This window comes from Salmo salar, chromosome ssa07 (assembly GCF_905237065.1).
Source record: "Salmo salar chromosome ssa07, Ssal_v3.1, whole genome shotgun sequence".
Classification (NCBI taxonomy): Eukaryota; Metazoa; Chordata; class Actinopteri; order Salmoniformes; family Salmonidae; genus Salmo; species Salmo salar.
In genome coordinates this window covers 42,968,155-42,987,023 of record NC_059448.1, presented here as the reverse complement: position 1 = coordinate 42,987,023, position 18,869 = coordinate 42,968,155, and the positions used below count along the sequence as shown (strand labels likewise).

The following is an 18,869-nucleotide window of genomic DNA, read 5'->3' as shown; positions in this document are numbered from 1 at the left end:
CGCTAACCGGCCTGCTGCTATAGAATACAATAAACACACAAATCCCATTTTAAATGGGATTGTGCCCTTAGAATTAGTCTAACTCACGTTTTAATTAACCACCGTATTTGTTTGGCTTTGAATATACTGAGTCTTTGTTGGGGACTCACATGTGCTGTTATGTAGGCCTAAAATGTATTAATGATGGTCATTATAGATGTTGGGTCCTAGTCAAAACGGGCTACGGCCCCAGAGAGATGGTTGGGGTGCGGACGCAGCGGGAAAGACGAGCTGGTCCAGGGCCTCAAATCACTTTACACAACAAACAACATGCTATTTGACAAATGTATGACCTTACTTAGCAATTAGGCCTGGATCATTGATAGACTTTTGCAAATTAGTCTACTGCTGGCTTCATCTGCAAGGGTCAAATATGCAATAGGCCTAGGGAAGCCACAGAGTGTCAAGGGTCTGAAAGTAGAATTTCACCCACATAGACTGTCATAAGGCCCTGAAGGGCTTCACTATATGTGTGTCGGAAAATGTATTATGGTTCTGTGAACAATGCTTGAGCATCATAGGCTAGTCTAGACTATCACTATCACCTGGGGGTATGCTGGCGGTCCCTATAGCAAGTAGTTGAAAAAGGTTATGGGTGGTATTATCCACTCTCTGTGAGAAGTACGGGTTCAAACACTAATTTCTGCCTGAGGCAGAATTCAACGCAGTTCAACATCGGGTTTCCAGGCAAGGGTTAACAGTGTTGGGGAGTGGCAAAGCAACTCAACATCGGGTATCCAGGCAAGGGTTAACAGTGTTGGGGAGTAGCAAAGCAACTCAACATCGGGTTTCCAGGCAAGGGTTAACAGTGTTGGGGAGTGGCGATTAGCGAACTACATGTAGACTAGTTCAACGAGTAATTTCACTACATTTTGCAGTCGCTTGGTGGTATTGAACTAAGTTCAAATCGTAGTATTCTTTCAGTAGTTAATTAGCCTACTTTGTTTGCGATGTTGCGGTGTAGCTAACTTATGGAACTACACAATACTTTTTTTTTTGCAAAAATAAAATATGAGTGAAGAAGCAAGAATTTTCTTACTTTTTTGGCATCAAACCTGCCTAATTCTCACTTGAAACATGTTTTGCAATAGGCTAAATTACACATTCTGTGAACAGCTGACTCTGAATGATCTGTTCTTGAAATGTGTAGTCTATGACATTGCATGTTTAGATATGATAGTTTTTCATGAAGTAGTTTGAATGTAGTGACTTTAGTTGCTTAACTTCTTGCAGTGTGAAGTAGGCCTAATTGGTAGCTTGGTAAACTATATTTTCAGAATAGTTTTCCCACCACTGGTTAAAAACTAAACCACATTAAATGCGTTTCATGTATGGCTTATAGGGCATGTAAGCTAGAGGCAAAGTCAAAAAACATTGTGCGAATTAGGCCTATATGCAATAAAAGTAGAAAATGTATACAGCAACTGGAAAAGTTTCGCAAAAAACGAAATGTTGCATTGCTGATATTGGTTGATGTTTTGGTATTTCGATAAAACATCAGAAGTGGTTAATATATGACACACAGATGCTCATTTGATTTCTAAATTATAACTAAGGCTGCGTTTACACAGGCAGCCAAATTCTGATATAAACATGTTCAAATGATTGACAAGATATTTGATCTGATTAGGAATAATATCAGATTGGAGCTGTCTGTGTAAACGCAGCCTAACTGGCCACAAGCATCGAACATCATCACACTTATTGAAGGATGCCTTGTAAATATAAAATCCAAGTGCTCCATCTTTCGGTGAGATGGGTACAGCTTGTTTTTTAGTGGTACACCCGCCAGTAGATGGCAGCAAAGCGCATAAGCTCTGGCTCTGACGTCAGAGAGGAAACAGTCGGCGAATAAGAATATCTCGCGCGAATATTACATACAATTATAAAATGGTGGACGCGCGGTTCTTTTGAAAGGGCTCCAAAGTTTATCATCGCATATTAAATATTTGGGTCAACTTCGTATTTTGTGAATCAACGCCTACGGTGATTGGAAATCATTTGGTGAGTGTAATAGCATTTCATGAATGTCTGTATTAAAACATTTTGGTAGCTGGCTAGCTTGCTAACGTTACAGTAATGGTGTAACTACGTCAGTACTACTAGTAGGTCAGTACGTTAGCGACTATATTAACCAAATATACTTTTCTATGAACTTAAACGTTCGCTAGCTACATAGCTAAATGTCAACCAATCTATTTTGTAGATAGCTACTGAATAAAGTGTTAGCTTTTCTAAAAACCACACCGATTCAAATCTGACTTGATTTCCTCTTTAATTTTAAGGGGAGCCATGGTCATGGACACAGTGGAGACTCGATTCGCCCATTTGTTGCAGCCTATCCGGGAGCTCACGAAAAACTGGGACATTGATGTGGCCTCGGAGTTGGCAGATTATCTGGAGGAGGTAGGAATGAGCCCGTGACATGCATTATGGGGAAAATCATGTAAACAAAATAGATTTAAAGTACTGTATTAACAACATTGTTGTGTGTCAACACACACAGCCTTGAATGAATAAATGGAGTCACCAACCGGGTTGAAAATCACACAGACCAAGGCTGGAGTAGACTGTTAAGAAAGCTTGTCCTCTCACACATTCATATACACTTACCACTCTCATATTGTCTCTATGTTCTGGCAGTTGGATGAGATGTGCATCTCGTTCGATGGGGGTAAAACCACTCTGAACTTTGCAGAGGCAGCGCTGCTCATCCAAGGCTCAGCATGCATTTACAGCAAGAAGGTGAGAAGTTGTTTGGTAGAAAATAACATTAGACTGGCTTCATATAATATTCCTGACTTGTTGTCCAAGAGCTACTGTGATCCACCACAATTCATTTGATCTCAACTGTGGTATAACTATGTTATTGTTAGCAGCTTGAGTTTTTGAAAAGCGTGTTACAGATAAAATGTCTTATTATTAGTGTTTCCCTTAGGATTTGTTTCAGCAAAGTTGGGTGGGGGGGGGTTGTGGCACCGTCTCTGACCAACATTATTTAGAGGCCCTCGTTACGGGACGGAGAGAATTTTACTTTTAAAACTAGTTTCCTGCATTTTGTCAAGGGGCTTGCTGGCTGAGAGAGAATACATTCAGTTTAAAGCTAATTTCCTTAAATTCTTCTACACATTTTGCCATGGCTTAATGCATGTTCTTATGCTATCTATCTGAGTGACTCAAACATTATAACAAAATCAATTCCATGACTGTCTAGTTTTTATTTTGGTGATTGTTAGTTCTCACGGATCTTCTTTAAAAAATACACTGCTCAAAAAAATAAAGGGAACACTTAAACAACACAATGTAACTCCAAGTCAATCACACTTCTGTGAAATCAAACTGTCCACTTAGGAAGCAACACTGATTGACAATAAATTTCACATGCTGTTGTGCAAATGGAATAGACAACAGGTGGAAATTATAGGCAATTAGCAAGACACCCCCAATAAAGGAGTGGTTCTGCAGGTGGGGACCACAGACCACTTCTCAGTTCCTATGCTTCCTGGCTGATGTTTTGGTCACTTTTGAATGCTGGCGGTGCTTTCACTCTAGTGGTAGCATGAGACGGAGTCTACAACCCACACAAGTGGCTCAGGTAGTGCAGCTCATCCAGGATGGCACATCAATGCGAGCTATGGCAAGAAGGTTTGCTGTGTCTGTCAGCGTAGTGTCCAGAGCATGGAGGCGCTACCAGGAGACAGGCCAGTACATCAGGAGACGTGGAGGAGGCCGTAGGAGGGCAACAACCCAGCAGCAGGACCGCTACCTCCGCCTTTGTGCAAGGAGGAGCAGGAGAAGCACTGCCAGAGCCCTGCAAAATGACCTCCAGCAGGCCACAAATGTGCATGTGTCTGCTCAAACGGTCAGAAACAGACTCCATGAGGTTGGTATGAGGGCCCGACGTCCACAGGTGGGGGTTGTGCTTACAGCCCAACACCGTGCAGGACGTTTGGCATTTGCCAGACAACGCCAAGATTGGCAAATTCGCCACTGGCGCCCTGTGCTCTTCACAGATGAAAGCAGGTTCACACTGAGCACGTGACAGAGTCTGGAGACGCCGTGGAGAACGTTCTGCTGCCTGCAACATCCTCCAGCATGACCGGTTTGGCGGTGGGTCAGTCATGGTGTGGGGTGGCATTTCTTTGGGGGGCCGCACAGCCCTCCATGTGCTCGCTAGAGGTAGCCTGACTGCCATTAGGTACCGAGATGAGATCCTCAGACCCCTTGTGAGACCATATGCTGGTGCGGTTGGCCCTGGGTTCCTCCTAATGCAAGACAATGCTAGACCTCATGTGGCTGGAGTGTGTCGGCAGTTCCTGCAAGAGGAAGGCATTGATGCTATGGACTGGCCCGCCCGTTCCCCAGACCTGAATCCAATTGAGCACATCTGGGACATCATGTCTCGCTCCATCCACCAACGCCACGTTGCACCACAGACTGTCCAGGAGTTGGCGGATGCTTTAGTCCAGGTCTGGGAGGAGATCCCTCAGGAGACCATCCGCCACCTCATCAGGAGCATGCCCAGGCATTGTAGGGAGGTCATACAGGCACGTGGAGGCCACACACACTACTGAGCCTCATTTTGACTTGTTTTAAGGACATTGCATCAAAGTTGGATCAGCCTGTAGTGTGGTTTTCCACTTTAATTTTGAGTGTGACTCCAAATCCAGACCTCCATGGGTTGATAAATTGGATTTCCATTGATTATTTTTGTGTGATTTTGTTGTCAGCACATTCAACTATGTAAAGAAAAAAGTATTTAATAAGATTATTTCTTTCATTCAGATTTAGGATGTGTTGTTTAAGTGTTCCCTTTATTTTTTTGAGCAGTATATATAGGTCCATTATCATTTCTACACACTTGATATCTAGCTTAACTGTTTTAAGTTTACACTGAAAAAATTTCCATCCCTCAAATTATTTTCAAAACAAAATCACATCATTCTTTGATCATGTCTTTTTGGGAGCGGCAACGATTTAACAGCCCACCGCTGCTAAATGAATATAGGGGAAACACTTTATTAAAATGTATTATTTTGTTATTGATTGATTCAGGTGGAGCATTTGTACAACCTGGTGTACCAAACTCTGGACTACATCAACGACAGAAACAAGAAGTAAGTGCAGTGCCTTCAGAAAGTATTCACACCCCTTGACTTTTTCCACATGTTGTTGTTTTACAGTCTGAATTTAAAATTGATTAAATTGAGATTTTGTGTCACTGGCCGACACAATACTCCATAATGTCAAAGTGGAATTGTGTTTTCAGAAATTTTTACAAATGAATGAAAAGCTGAAATGTCTTGAGTCAACCCATTTGTTATGGCAAGCCTAAGTAAGTTCATGAGTAAAAATGTGCTTAACATGATATTTAAATGACTACCTCATCTCTGTACCACACACATACAATTATCTGTAAGGTCCTTCAGTCGAGCAGTGAATTTCAAACACAGAAAGACAGTGAAAAGAAGAAAGCCTGTACAAAATATAAATATTCCAAAACATGGAATATCCTGTTTGCAATAAGGCACTAAAGTATAACTGCAAACAAATACGTCAAATAAATTAACTTTATGTCCTGAATACAAAGCGTTGGCCTAGTTATAGTGGACTTAAATTGGCTTGAAAATCTATGGCAAGACCTGAAAATGACTGTTAAAAAGCATAATGTGAAAATATTGTACAATCCAGATGTGCAAAGCTCTTAGATACTTAACCAGAAAGACTCACAGCTGTAATCACTGCCAAAGGTGATTCTAACATGTATTGACTCTGGGGTGTGACTATTTATGTAAATGAGATATTTCTGTATTTCATTTTCAAAAATGTCTAAAAACATGTTTTCACTTTGTCATTGTGGGGTATTGTATCTAGCTAGGTGAGGGGGGGGGAGAAAATGATTTAATACATTTTGAATTCCGGGTGTAGCACAACGCAGTGGAATATGTCAAGGGGTATGAATACTTTCGCAAGGCACTATACCCTGCCTTGCTCCCTGTGAACACACACAGCACCACTCAAGCCACCATTCTTCATGCTGCTCTGCTTCTTCACTTCCTTTCCCATTGAGTTAAAGGGATTTGTACCTGTCATTTTCAGGAAAGATAAACAAGCATTGACTTCTGGAGAGGATGGCACGAATGGGGCCTCATCCATCAATGCTAATGATGCCGACGGGGTAAGAGTGTGGAGCTGGGGGGTGGTGACAGTTGGGCTAGGAAACCCTGGCCAAAGAGAGCCATGCGGGGTGTGTAGCAGGCTTTAGTTCCGGCCCAACACTGTTATTACCTGATTTTACTGATGTTTGTTGTTCCCCCAGTTTGACTCCTTAGACAAGGATACAACAGATGTCTCCCTGCAGTCAGAGATGAAGAATGATGCCACCACGGTGAGTGTTCACCTCTGGAAACATTTAACCCTTTATAAATGCCCCTCTGAAACACCAATCAATATATTGTACATTCTAATCAGACTAACTGATTTGTGTGTGTATCCATGATTCTCTGTGTAAATGATTGTCCTGTGTGTTCCTTAGAATGTGGACGTGGCCCCTCTTCCCCCCGAGTCTCTGATTCCTCCTGAGGCGTTTGAGAAACAGAAGCTGCTTCTCGTCAGGTGGGTGCCAAGTCCACGGCCTAAACCGCCCTCAACATGATGAGCTCTTCTGTAGAATAACTATGGAACATTGTCAGCCTTGCCATATGTAGCTGCCTTACTTTCTGATGGAACAAATTTCTGTAGAGGGCTGTCATATCAATGTTTGTGTGTGTGCCCTGTGTATGTGCTGCAGTCTGAAAGGAGAGGTGCTGGGCAGCTGTAAGGACTTTAAGATGAACACGTTCACTCCGGACTCCCTGGGTATCATCCGCCTCTTCTTGGCCTCCTCTCAGTCCCACTTCCTCAGGGACGCCCTGTCTGACGCACCCCTGGCCCCCGTCACCCTGTTCGGGCACCAAGGTAGAGAGGCATTTAGAGATCGATACAGTATATCGACAGTTGTACATTACTGTGTCTAGGTCTATACACTGTACACAAGCGTTTTGGCTTGACTTTATCTCAGCATTCAACACCATAGTACCCTCCAAGCTCATCATCAAGCTCGAGGCCCTGGGTCTGAACCCCGCCCTTTGTAACTGGGTCCTGGACTTCCTGACGGGTTGCCCCCAGGTGGTGAAGGTAGGAAACAACACCTCTTCGCTGATCCTCAACACTTGGGCCCCACAAGGGTGCATGCTCATCCCCCTCCTGTACTCCCTGTTCACCCATGACTGCGTGGCCAAGCACGCCTCCAACTCAATCAAGTTTGCAGACAACACAACAGTAGTAGGTTCTGGTAGTGTGGTGCCAGGAAAATAACCTCTCACTCAACGTCAACAAAACTAAGGAGATGATCGTGGACGTCAGGAACCAGCAGAGGGAGCACCCCCCAATCCACATCGATGGGACCGCAGTGGAGAAGGTGGAAAGCTTCAAGTTCCTTGGCGTACACATCACTGAGTGTCTAGTTTGAGAAACAGGCGCCTCACAAGTCCTCAACTGGCAGCTTCATTTAAATAGTACCCGCAAAACACCAGTCTCAATGTCAACAGTGAAGAGGCGACTCCGAGATGCTGGCCTTCTAGGCAGTGTTCCTCTGTCCGGTGTCTGTTATTTTGCCCATCTTAATATTTTATTTTTATTGGCCAGTCTGAGATGTTTTTTTCTGTGCAACTCTGCCTAGAAGGCCAGCATCCAGCAGTCGCCTCTTCACTGTTGACGTTGAGACTGGTGTTTTGCGGGTACGATTTAATGAAGCTGCGGGTACTATTTAATTTGAGCCTGTAAACGATCCCACAAATGCTGAGGCTCCAGATACTCAACTAGTCTAAAGAAGGCCAGTTTTATTGCATCTTTAATCAGGACAACAGTTTTCTGCTGTGCTAACATAATTGCAAAAGGGTTTTCTAATGATCAATTAGCCTTTTTAAAATGATAAACTTGGATTAGCTAACACAACGTGCCATTGGAACACAGGAGTGATAGTTGCTGAATATATATATATATCAGCAACTATCACTCCTGTATACATACATACATACATACATACATACATACATACACATATCTTAATCCATTCCTTACTTAGATTTATGTGTATTTTGGTAATATATTGTGAAACTTAGATATTACTGCACTGTTGGAGCTTGAAGCACAAGCATTTCACTACACCCGCAATAACATCTGCTAAACACGTGTATGTGACCAATAACATTTGATTTGAGAAAACACCCCAAATATTTGATTTCTCTGTGAGCGGGTTGGGAGCGTTTGATGTGTTTTGCCTCCAACAGAGGCAAAACACATCAATAAAGGTTTTTAAAAAATACATTTGAAAAATCCCGTACCATGTTGCCAGGACCAGCTCAAATAGAATATACGGACCTTTAATGTGTATTTCTAAGCTAAGACCGTGTGCTGACACCCTTATTGTTGTTGTGTGTCCAGATGACGCAGAGCTTGCAACAGGGGATGCCATGGTTGGCGTTGCCGGGGATGATGGTGGTGATGCCGGTGCGGAGGACTTTCTGCCCCTGGAGGACAACGGGATGGAGATGGACCAGGGACCGGAGGAACATATTGACAGACACCAGGTAGGAACGTAGAAATCTCTCTCTCTTACACACACGCACATACTCAGCAAAAAAAGAAACGTCCTCTCACTGTCAACTGCGTTTATTTTCAACAAACTTAACATGTGTAAATATTTGTATGAACATAACAAGATTCAACAACTGAGACATTAACTGAACAAGTTCCACAGACATGTGACTAACAGAAATGGAATAATGTGTCCCTGAACAAAGGGGGGGTCAAAATCAAAAGTGACAGTCAGTATCTGGTGTCGCCACCAGCTGCATTAAGTACTGCAGTGCATCTACTCCTCATGGACTGCACCAGATTTGCCAATTCTTGCTGTGAGCTGTTACCCCACTCTTCCACCAAGGCACCTGCAAGTTCCTGGATATTTCTGGGGGGAATGGCACTAGCCCTCACCCTCCGATCCAACAGGTCCCAGACGTGCTCAATGGGATTGACATCCGGGCTCTTCGCTGGCCATGGCAGAACACTGACATTCCTGTCTTGCAGGAAATCACGCACAGAACGAGCAGTATGGCTGGTGGCATTGTCATGCTGGAGGGTCATGTCAGGATGAGCCTGCAGAAGGGTACCACATGAGCGAGGAGGATGTCTTCCCTGTAACGCACAGCGTTGAGATTGCCTGCAATGACAACAAGCTCAGTCCGATGATGCTGTGACACACCGCCCCAGACCATGACGGACCCGCCACCTCCAAATTGTTCCCACTCCAGAGTACAGGCCTCGGTGTAACGCTCATTCCTTAGACAATAAATGCGAATCCGACCATTACCCCGGTGAGACAAAACCGCGACTCGTCAATGAAGAGCGCTTTTTGCCGGTCCTGTCTGGTCCAGCGACGGTGGGTTTGTGCCCATAGGCGACGTTGTTGCCGGTGATGTCTGGTGAGGACTTGCCTTACAACAGGCCTACAAGCCCTCAGTCCAGCCTCTCTCAGCCTATTGCGGACAGTCTGAGCGCTGATGGAGGGATTGTGCGTTCCTGGTGTAACTCGGGCAGTTGTTGTTGCCATCCTGTACCTTTCCCGCAGGTGTGATGTTCGGATGTACCGATCCTGTGCAGGTGTTACACGTGGTCTGCCACTGCGAGGACAATCAGCTGTCCGTCCTGTCTCCCTGTAGGGCTGTCTTAGGCATCTCACAGTACAGACATTGCAATTTATTGCCCTGGCCACATCTGCAGTCCTCATGCCTCCTCACGCAGATGAGCAGGGAGCCTGGGCATCTTTCTTTTGGTGTTTTTCAGTCAGTAGAAAGGCCTCTTTAATGTCCTAAGTTTTCATAACTGTGACCTTAATTGCCTACCGTCTGTTAGTCTTAACGACCGTTCCACAGGTGCATGTTCATTAATTGTTTATGGTTCATTGAACAAGCATGGGAAACAGTGTTTAAACCCTTTACAATGAAGATCTGTTAAGTTATTTGGATTTTTACGAATTATCTTTGAAAGACAGGCTCCTGAAAAAGGGACTTTTCTTTTTTTTGCTGAGTTTATATAGATATACATTGCCTTTGGAAAGTATTCACACCCCTTGACTTTTTCCACATTTTGTTGTCACAGCCTGAATTTAAAACGCACAATACCCCATAATGTCAAAGTGGAAGAATGTTTTTTTGAAATGTTAACAAATTAATTAAAAATTAAAAGCTAAAATGTCTTGAGTCAATAAGTTTTCAACCCCTTTGTTATGGCAAGCCTAAATAAGATCAGGAGTAGAAATCTGCTTGTCAAGTCAGATAATAAGTTGCATGGACTCAGTCTGTGAGTGTTTTAACATGATTTTGGATTGACTACCTCATCTCTGTACCCCACAATTAACTGCAAGGTCCCTCAGTCGAGCAGTGAATTTCAAACAGAAAGACTGTGAAAGGAAGGAAGATTCAACCACATAGACCAGGAAGGTTTTCCAATGCCTTGCAAAGAAGGGCACCCATTGGTAAATGGGTAAAAAAGCAGACATTGAATATCCCTTTGGGCATGGTGAAGTTATTAATTACACTTTGGATGGTGTATCAATACACCCAGTCACTACAAAGATACAGGTGTCCTTCCTATCTCAGTTGCCGGAGAGGAAGGAAACCGCTCAGGGATTTCACCATGAGGCTAATGGGGACTTTAAAGCAGTTAGAGTTTAGTGGCTGTGATAGGAGAACACTGAGGATGGATCAACAACATTGTAGTTACTCCACAATACTAACCTAATTTACAGAGTGAAAAGAAGGAAGCCTATAGGGGATAAATATATAGGGGGAAAAATGTGGCAAAGCAATTCACTTTTTGTCCTGAATTCGTGTTATGTTTGGGGCCAATCTAATACAACACATTGTTTAGTACCACTCTCCATCTTTTGAACCATAGTGGTGGCTGCATCATGTTATGGGTATGCTTGTAATCGTTAAGGACCAGGGTGTTTTTGAGGATAAAATAAATAAATGGAGGATAACCTGGTTGTCTGCTTTCCACCAGACACTGGGATATGAATTGTCCTGCTGAAAGGTGAATCTAAAACACAAGGCCAAATGTACACTGGAGATGCTTACCAAGAAGACACTGACTCTTCCTGAGTGGCTGAATTACATGTTTTACTTAAATCTGCTTGAAGATCTGAGGCAAGACTTGAAAATGGCTGTCTAGCAATGATCAACAACCAATTTGACAGAGCTTGAAGAATTTTGAAAATAATTATTGGCAAATATCGTACAATCCAGGTGTGCAAAGCTCTTAGATACTTACCCAGAAAGAAGTACATCTAGAATCGCTGCCAAAGGTGATTATAACATGTATTAACTCAAGGATGTGAATACCTAATGTAAATGAGATCTTTTCAATACATTTGAAAAAAGGAAGCATGTTTTCACTTTGTCATTATGGGGTATTTAATAGATTTTGAATTCAGGCTGAAACGCAACAAAATGTGGAATAAGTCAAGGGGTCTGAATACTTTCCAAAGGCACTGTACATACCAACGGTTCCTCTGTATGTATGTATGTATCACACACGCCTAGTTCCATTACAGCTTTATCGTAGCCCTTTTTATGGGACCTTGTGTTGAATTGTGTATGATTTGTATTACCATGTGTTATTTATTGGTGTGTTCTAACTTGTTCTCTCCCAGGCCCCCAGTGAAGGGAGGGTGTTGAGGGAGAGGGACGGAGTCCAGCAGCTCTCTGAGGAGGAGCAGAAGAAACAGAGGATGGAGGAGGAGAGGGCTCAGATGGTACGGTTACCCGTCACAACCACCGACACATTTAGAGACGGAAAAGAACCATTCTAGTATGCACGTTGTTTTTTTTTGTCTTTGTGATGTGAGGATTGTTGTGATGCAGGCAAACATGTGGAGGTTACATGACCTTTATGATACAGTCGGCGAGGACAAGCCTCTGAAAACAGGTGAGAACATTTTTCCTATCGATGAGATGCAGTCCAACTGACTCTTACTCACTGAGAGGGTATCGCAGTGTATTTTCTGTGAGGGGGCCTGTCTGTGTTAAATGTGTGTTCTTTCGCCATAGGAAAATGTTATAAGGTTCCTCCGGGTCTTGATGATTCTGGGAAGCGGAAAAGGAAAGGCCCCGCTGCGCTGCAAGACTTCTGGGCCTGGTACACTGGCACCTGTAAGTTGTGCATAAACACGTGTTGGTGTGTCTATGAAGACTGAATAGGATGGAATATACCTGACAAATGCCTCCTTGTTGCAGATGACCCCCCTGAACCCAGGCTAAAGAATGGACCCACGTATACAGGTAAGGGTGGATCTCATAACTCCTATCCCCTCATTTAGTTTTCTTTTGGACCCTCTATTATTTGGCGCTTACAGCAAGTGGTGTTTCTGTTACAGACTTGAACTACATCTATATGAGTAAAATGAAAGACAAGCTGAAGACCCGGAAAAAGATTCTTAGAAAAACGGTATGTGTTTGTACTTCTATGGGTCATGCTGCAAAGAGCATTTGTTGCTGTTTTTACTGTTGAGTGTATGAGTATGTACTGAACATACAGCCTTGTGCCCTTACAGGGTGTGTTTGTGTCTGACGAGGAGCTGAGAAGGACGTACCTGCAGCTGGACGAGAGAGTAGAGAGGGAGGAGGAGTTAGAGGGCCTCAGAAACCACGACCCCCTAGGCCTGCACGATGACATCTCTGACAACGAACATGACCCTTTGACTGATGAAGCCCCGGCTGACTTCCTGAATGGACAGGCTTTCATACCTGGTAGACACTGTCCTGTCTGTCAGGTCTCCACTGTGTGACTGTAGAGTTAGACTAATCTATTAGTGTCACTCCACAATGATATGTTACTTGACAATACAAAACACAGATACAAAATTTTAAAAAAAAAAAAACATTCTTGACCACTCAAAGTTTTAAGACACTATAGGCAATCCTCGGCAAAGATAGTATGTTTACAGTATGTTTCTGTTGCTGCCAGGGGCAGACATGGACGGGCTGAGTTACGAAGACCTGGTGAAGAAGAGCGTGGTACGTTTCCACAGGCCGGTCTCAATGAGCCAGTCTTTCTGGGTCATGTTCCAGCAAGAAATACTACAGGGTTCTGTGTAGCTAGTCACTGATGTGTCCCCCCCACTTCCTTCATATTTCAGGAGCAGTTCCTGGTGAACTCCCAGGGTTATGCCCAGGAGACAGCGCTGTCGAAAAGAGTGAAGGAATGGGAGGACAAAATACAACCAGAGCTCATCTATCAGGTAAGACTCAATTACCATACTTTCTAGACATTTTGCTGTAGATCAAGTATCTATTCTAATAAAATATATCATTGTTCACCCTGTTGGTCATTTCTAGTGTGGTGTCATGTGATCTGTTGGCTAAACTTCCAGACACTCCTGACCCCATGTCTCTGTAGGAGGAGCGTGCTACCTTTGACATCCATGACTATGGGGACAGGATCGTAGCTGCGTTGTGCAGTGTGGGCCAGAGGAGGACCTTCGCCTCTGTAGTCCACGGCATGGACAACTTCGAGGCCTGCAAGTACATGCTGGCTTCCCTTCAACTGGTGTGTGTGATTTTAATACATCACAAACTAATCGAGCGTAATCAACCACTGTCTGGAGTTTACAGTCTTGACACTGAACACTTGATATTTAGAGATGCTTGATGTTATTTTATGACAAATTTAGTTTAATAGCTTCTAGGTCAAGGTGTATTTGTCTACAGTAACTCCATTACTCTACCATCAGGACACTGTGCTATCAGGTTATTATCATGCTCTCTCCTCTTCAGGCCAACGACTACACAGTGGAGATCGATAGGAGTGAGGGTCTCGAGGAAAGCATCGACACCATGGGACTCACTCTGCTCAGCAAACACCGGGCCAACCAACGATTCAAGAAAGCCCCTGCAGCAACCTTCGACCCTATATGACCCAGAGCCATTCATCTTCTGAACCAGTTTGTGAGCTCTTGCCTCCTACAGACCCATTACTCTGAAACGTGGTACACACTCCTGTGTGTGTGACGCCACTTGTGCCTACCGGACCACTAGTACTAACCTGCTCTATCAACATGACCTGGCTGCACCCATTAACTCGCTCATGTACTTGCTCTTATTTCATTTCAATCTCCTCTCTATTGTTTTGATCTTTGGTGTCATATGTCTGTGTATTCCTCTGGTTATGTCAAGAGAAAGAAGCTATTTTTTTCTCATTCACCTGCATCCACACAATATATTTACCAGATGTCGCACTCGGGGTATGTTCTGGTGTTGACTGACCCTGGGAATATCCCCCTTTTCACAATGTTTGCCTTTGTAACCATGACAATTGTATACACAGCTTTTTATTTGCATGTTTGTCCAAGTGGTGTAGAACTCATACATTTTCTATATCAGATGAGAGGACTTTTAAGAAAAACTTCATTTTTCTACTTTCATTTAATAAGAGAATAACCTAAATTGGGAAATTATGTTTCACTGGTTTGTTAGGAAAAATATATTTTTTAACAATGGCCAAAAATGTGTATAAAATAAAACATGAGCATGTGGATTTTACTAAGATTATGTGAAGACACTTTCAATATCGCAACACTAGTGCCCTTGACTTATTGCGCACACAGCCTTGATGAAGCGTCCATGTTGTTGTGGTTCAGTCTGGTCTGGGAATAATTCAACACGGCCTCATTTCTGATGGAGATTATCTGGACTTTGGGTTCAGTTTAAGCGTGACACACCATAGGTCTTTGATAAAGTCTTGTTGGTGTGGTTACCGTCATTCATTCAGAGAGTTTGACGTAGCTCTTCATGTGGTTCCTGACGCTCTCGGCAATCTGCACGTCGTCCTTCATCCTGTTGTAATAGTCTAGGAACAGTCCATCTGGGTTGACCAGGTAGATGAGGATGGTATGGTCCACTATATAGTCCCCGTCCTCATCCTTAGGTCCAGGGCTGGCGTACACCCTGTAGTCCTTCCCCGCCACCTTCACCTCTTCTGGGGTACCCGTCATGCCGATCAGCCGGGGGTGGAAGTCCTTCACGTACCTCTCCAGGGCCGCCACGTCGTCTCGTTCCGGGTCGACCGTCACAAACAATGGTTGGACCGCGGGGAGAGACCGGTCCTTGTCCAGAGCGCTGACCACAGCAGATATCTTATCCAGCTCATCGGGGCAGATGTCAGGGCAGTGGGTGAAGCCAAAGTAGAGGAGCACCCAGCTACCCAGGAAGTCTCTCTTGGTCCTGCGGTGCCCCCTGTGGTCGAGGAGGCTGAAGTCTCCCTGGCCCAGGGCCACCTTTTTCAACTGCTCTATACGCTGCATTCGGTGATTTTGCTGCTTCTCGTTACGCACGTACCACCAGGTGCCAAGCAGACCCCCGCCGAACAGCAGGGTGACCACCAGTCGCGTTCGCAGCCTGATCTTGGCTGTGGAGGTGTTGGGTCCCTGGGACAGGGTGACCCTCTGGGTGAAAAGGGGGAGGGAGAGGGGGCCACGGGAACTCCCCAGTGTCTGCTGCGGGCGTGTAAAAGGCCCATACAGGCCTGTCCTATGTTTAGGGGTATGGTGACCACTGAGAGGTGCCTGTGAGGAGGGCCACACCCTCTGGGGGTGGTGTGTGGAGCCAGAAGTCTGTCGGACTGCTAAAGACCTCACGGTGCATCTCAGGAGTCTCCCAGACGTAGCATGGAGGTCACCCCCTATGAAGTCTACAAGTCCCAGCATCCTCTCCAGACACAGCATACTTCCCACAGAAAACCTTGAGGGGTTGAGAATAAAGGGTCGTCACTAGTCACCGCAGCCACAAAGTCATAAACCCTGTCTATTTCTACAATTTATCTTCTTGAAATGTGAGTGTTAAACCTAACCCCATTTTTTTATGCATTTTTTTAAGATGGAGCTAATTTTGACTTTGTGGTAACTAGGGGAAACCAGAAAAGTGAGAATGTAAGCAAGCTGTGTTCCCAAGGCATACCAGCTCATTCAGTCTAACACCACAGGATTTAGCTCTGTAATTGTCCTGACCCTGTCAAACCATACCACAATCATCAGCAACACAGCACTACCACAAAGACAATACTGGTTTAGAAACTGACTACTAGGCGACTCAAGCTAAACTGCATCATTCTTATGTCCAGCTTGAGTGGCTAGCTATCTGGCTAAGCCTACAAGCTACCTGATTTAGATACAATACTGGTTTAGAAACTGTGACTACTAGGCGACTCAAGCTAAACGGCATCATTCTTATGTCCAGCTTGAGTGGCTAGCTATCTGGCTAAGCCTACAAGCTACCTAAATCAGGTTTTATGAGCAATGACGAAGCTTTTTAAAGTAGTCATGCTTTCATACAACATGCAGGTTATCTTATAATATCCAATTATGATTGCAAAATGGATAACATTGCTAGGCTAGCTACCTCAACTTCCTGGCTGTTCGATCTTAACGTGCACACACTGCTCATGTGATGCTGCTGTTACATGACCACCGTCTTTTCAGATATGTATTTTCGACAATACCGATATATAATAAATAAACAAAACAAAAACTACTATTTTGAACAAGACAATTGGTAAATGTGTTTGACAATTGTGTTGTTACAAAAGAGTTAGAATAATTGTCTTTTACATGTTGAAGTCACATCGCCAGATTCGTGTATATCTCTGTGTCCCAGACTTTCCAATAGGTGGAGCTGTTGTCTCTCCTACATGCTGGAGTTCACCAGAGTTCAAATTTATATGAATTCCTTCAGTTTAGCTTCTTTCTTTTACGTGTAAGTAATTTGTTGATGCTGGATATCCAATGATTTCATCAGACATTTCTGCATGGTTAGATACTTCCATGGTTCAAGAGATCATGGGAAAAGGGCAACAGGTAAAACCCCCAAAAATACAGATTAAAAAATAAAACGTAGGCTCTGAAAAGGTAGGCTCCATTATATTTATGGTGCAACCTGCTCCCTCTCATCAATCTTGCTCCATTATTGAGCTGAGAATGAAGGCCTACACAGCTATTTGGGTTTGGCGTAAATCCATCCCAATCAATGAAAGACAGAATGTTATTTATCTTCTTACCCGGCCTCAGATTATAGACTTGATCTCTATGCACTGGTGTAGCTTGTGCACTTCGTGTTTTTCCATCCTAATAGTAATGGTGTGTTTTATACCATGGTGTGAACGTTTGTGCGTGCGCCATATTATATATACTGTCCATAATGTCTATACACCATCATATACATATACTGTATATTTTAATTTCCAGACTCCGACATTGCTCGTTCCCATATTTCCATTTTTCTTCATTCCTTTCTTTTTCTTTTGGGGTTTTGTTTTGTGTTGTTAGGTATTACTGCACTGTTGGAGATCGGAACATAAGCATTTCGTTTCACCTGCGATAACATCTGCAAAATACATATGTGTATGCGACCAATAACATTGAATTATTATAGAGTTACTCTCTCACCACCTCACTGAGCTCTGGCCCATATACATTCTCTCTCTCTCGCTCGAAATCAACAAAGCATGAGAAAACTTTGCGTTTTGTTTTGTTTGTTTGCCAATTAGGGTGTGCAGGGTGAACGCGTGGTCTGTCGTACTGTAATTTGGTAAAAAGCTTGGCTGTTTAACTAAGGCTGTTTTTCATCTCTTTCTTTTCCTCTGTCTCTTTCTCATGGGATATGTTTGCCTTTCAAATTGAAACTAATTTAGATATTTTTACCGATGTAGTAGTGGTGCATGTAGTGCATAATACAATGTAGGCCTTATAGTAAGATGCATTGTTTTGTTCTACTGTAATAAGTGCAAATGTAAATGGCCCAAGCAGTACCCAGGCTATAATAACTAGATACGTTTGATGTAAACTGTGTCGGAGTCTGCAGATGAATTAAAAACCAGTGTGGTAGGGTTCACTTGAGTTAAGCAAAGCTGGGTTGTGTAGTCTCTCTAATGTTTAGTGTTTTGATATTACCATTTTAGGTAATTACCGGGCTTATGTTAACGTTTTGTTACGAAGCCATTTCTTGTTATAAGAGGTAGGCAGGCAATGTGTGGTGTAGCTGCATAGCTGTAATGCAATGAATGTGGTGATTATTATAGCTGCATTGTTATTAGTGTGCTGCTTTAAATGTTAATGTTATTCAGGGAGCACTGCCTTGGTCTCTGGGGCGGAAACAAACACACACACACACACACACACACAACACACACTCACACTCACACCACAATAAACAAAAGCTGGCCAGACCCCTTTCTAGAGCATCAACCACCCAAACTATAGATGAGACAAACTACAGCCGTGAGGACCAGTGTTAGCCCAGACCAAAAAAACAATGTGTGTGTGTATCTGCTGTCTCCTAGCCAAAGGTGAAATCCCTTCACCCTAATCTCCTGCCCACACATGTCCCTCCTACTACAGCTCTGCACTCAGACATCTCTTACCTAACTGTCTCTGGTTGTTTTCAGCCGCTCAGATCATTTACGTGTTATTGTATTTAAAGTGATATTACAGTGCTTTGGAGACTTTTTGTGATGTTCAAGGGAAAAAGGTACCTCTTATTAATGTCCTGTGAGCACACCATCAGGAAACGGGGTGTGGCGTTATTGTATGTAAACACAACTGGAATAGTCTGTTTTAGTTTGGAAAATGAAGTCAGATCTGGCTTTTAGAAGTCAATGTAGGTGCTAGTGTGTGGGTTCGGTATTGTGTGTGTGTGTGTGTGTGTGTGTGTGTGTGTGTGTGTTCTGGCCCTGCTGTGTTG

General features: G+C 43.6%; 2 protein-coding genes across 3 annotated transcripts; one reads left to right on the top strand and one right to left on the bottom strand.

Annotated features, from left to right (window-relative positions):
* Positions 1 to 1,881: 1,881 nt before the first annotated feature.
* On the top strand, positions 1,882 to 14,682 carry LOC106609295 (condensin-2 complex subunit H2). Of its 2 annotated transcripts, none has more exons than XM_014207951.2 (19): positions 1,882 to 2,043; positions 2,325 to 2,445; positions 2,683 to 2,784; positions 5,095 to 5,156; positions 6,139 to 6,217; positions 6,359 to 6,427; positions 6,575 to 6,654; positions 6,830 to 6,996; positions 8,524 to 8,669; positions 11,792 to 11,893; positions 12,003 to 12,066; positions 12,189 to 12,290; positions 12,375 to 12,419; positions 12,515 to 12,585; positions 12,692 to 12,887; positions 13,111 to 13,154; positions 13,277 to 13,378; positions 13,537 to 13,686; positions 13,914 to 14,682. In XM_014207951.2, exons 2-19 carry the CDS (start codon positions 2,332 to 2,334, stop codon positions 14,052 to 14,054), a joined length of 1,836 nt encoding a protein of 611 aa, XP_014063426.1. In that variant the 5' UTR covers positions 1,882 to 2,043; positions 2,325 to 2,331; the 3' UTR covers positions 14,055 to 14,682. The 2 variants fall into 2 exon arrangements, with proteins under 2 accessions (XP_014063426.1, XP_014063425.1); XM_014207950.2 differs by having other exon boundaries at positions 13,105 to 13,154.
* LOC106609296 (protein SCO2 homolog, mitochondrial) lies at positions 14,452 to 16,680 on the bottom strand. The gene is made up of 2 exons (XM_014207952.2): positions 16,533 to 16,680; positions 14,452 to 15,875 (listed from the first exon to the last, which is right to left on the bottom strand). The coding sequence occupies exon 2, from the start codon at positions 15,857 to 15,859 to the stop codon at positions 14,900 to 14,902; it is 960 nt and encodes a 319-aa protein (XP_014063427.2). The 5' UTR covers positions 15,860 to 15,875; positions 16,533 to 16,680; the 3' UTR covers positions 14,452 to 14,899.
* Between the last annotated feature and the right edge of the window lie 2,189 nt (positions 16,681 to 18,869).

Excerpts from the sequence above, each read along its gene's own strand:
- LOC106609295 (XM_014207950.2), top strand. The coding sequence starts at position 2,332 with ATGGTCATGGACACAGTGGAGACTCGATTCGCCCATTTGTTGCAGCCT. Across the intron at positions 2,785-5,094 it reads CATGCATTTACAGCAAGAAG|GTGGAGCATTTGTACAACCT; the intron begins GTGAGAAGTTGT and ends TGATTGATTCAG. Across the intron at positions 6,997-8,523 it reads CACCCTGTTCGGGCACCAAG|ATGACGCAGAGCTTGCAACA; the intron begins GTAGAGAGGCAT and ends TTGTGTGTCCAG.
- LOC106609296 (XM_014207952.2), bottom strand. The coding sequence starts at position 15,859 with ATGCTGTGTCTGGAGAGGATGCTGGGACTTGTAGACTTCATAGGGGGT.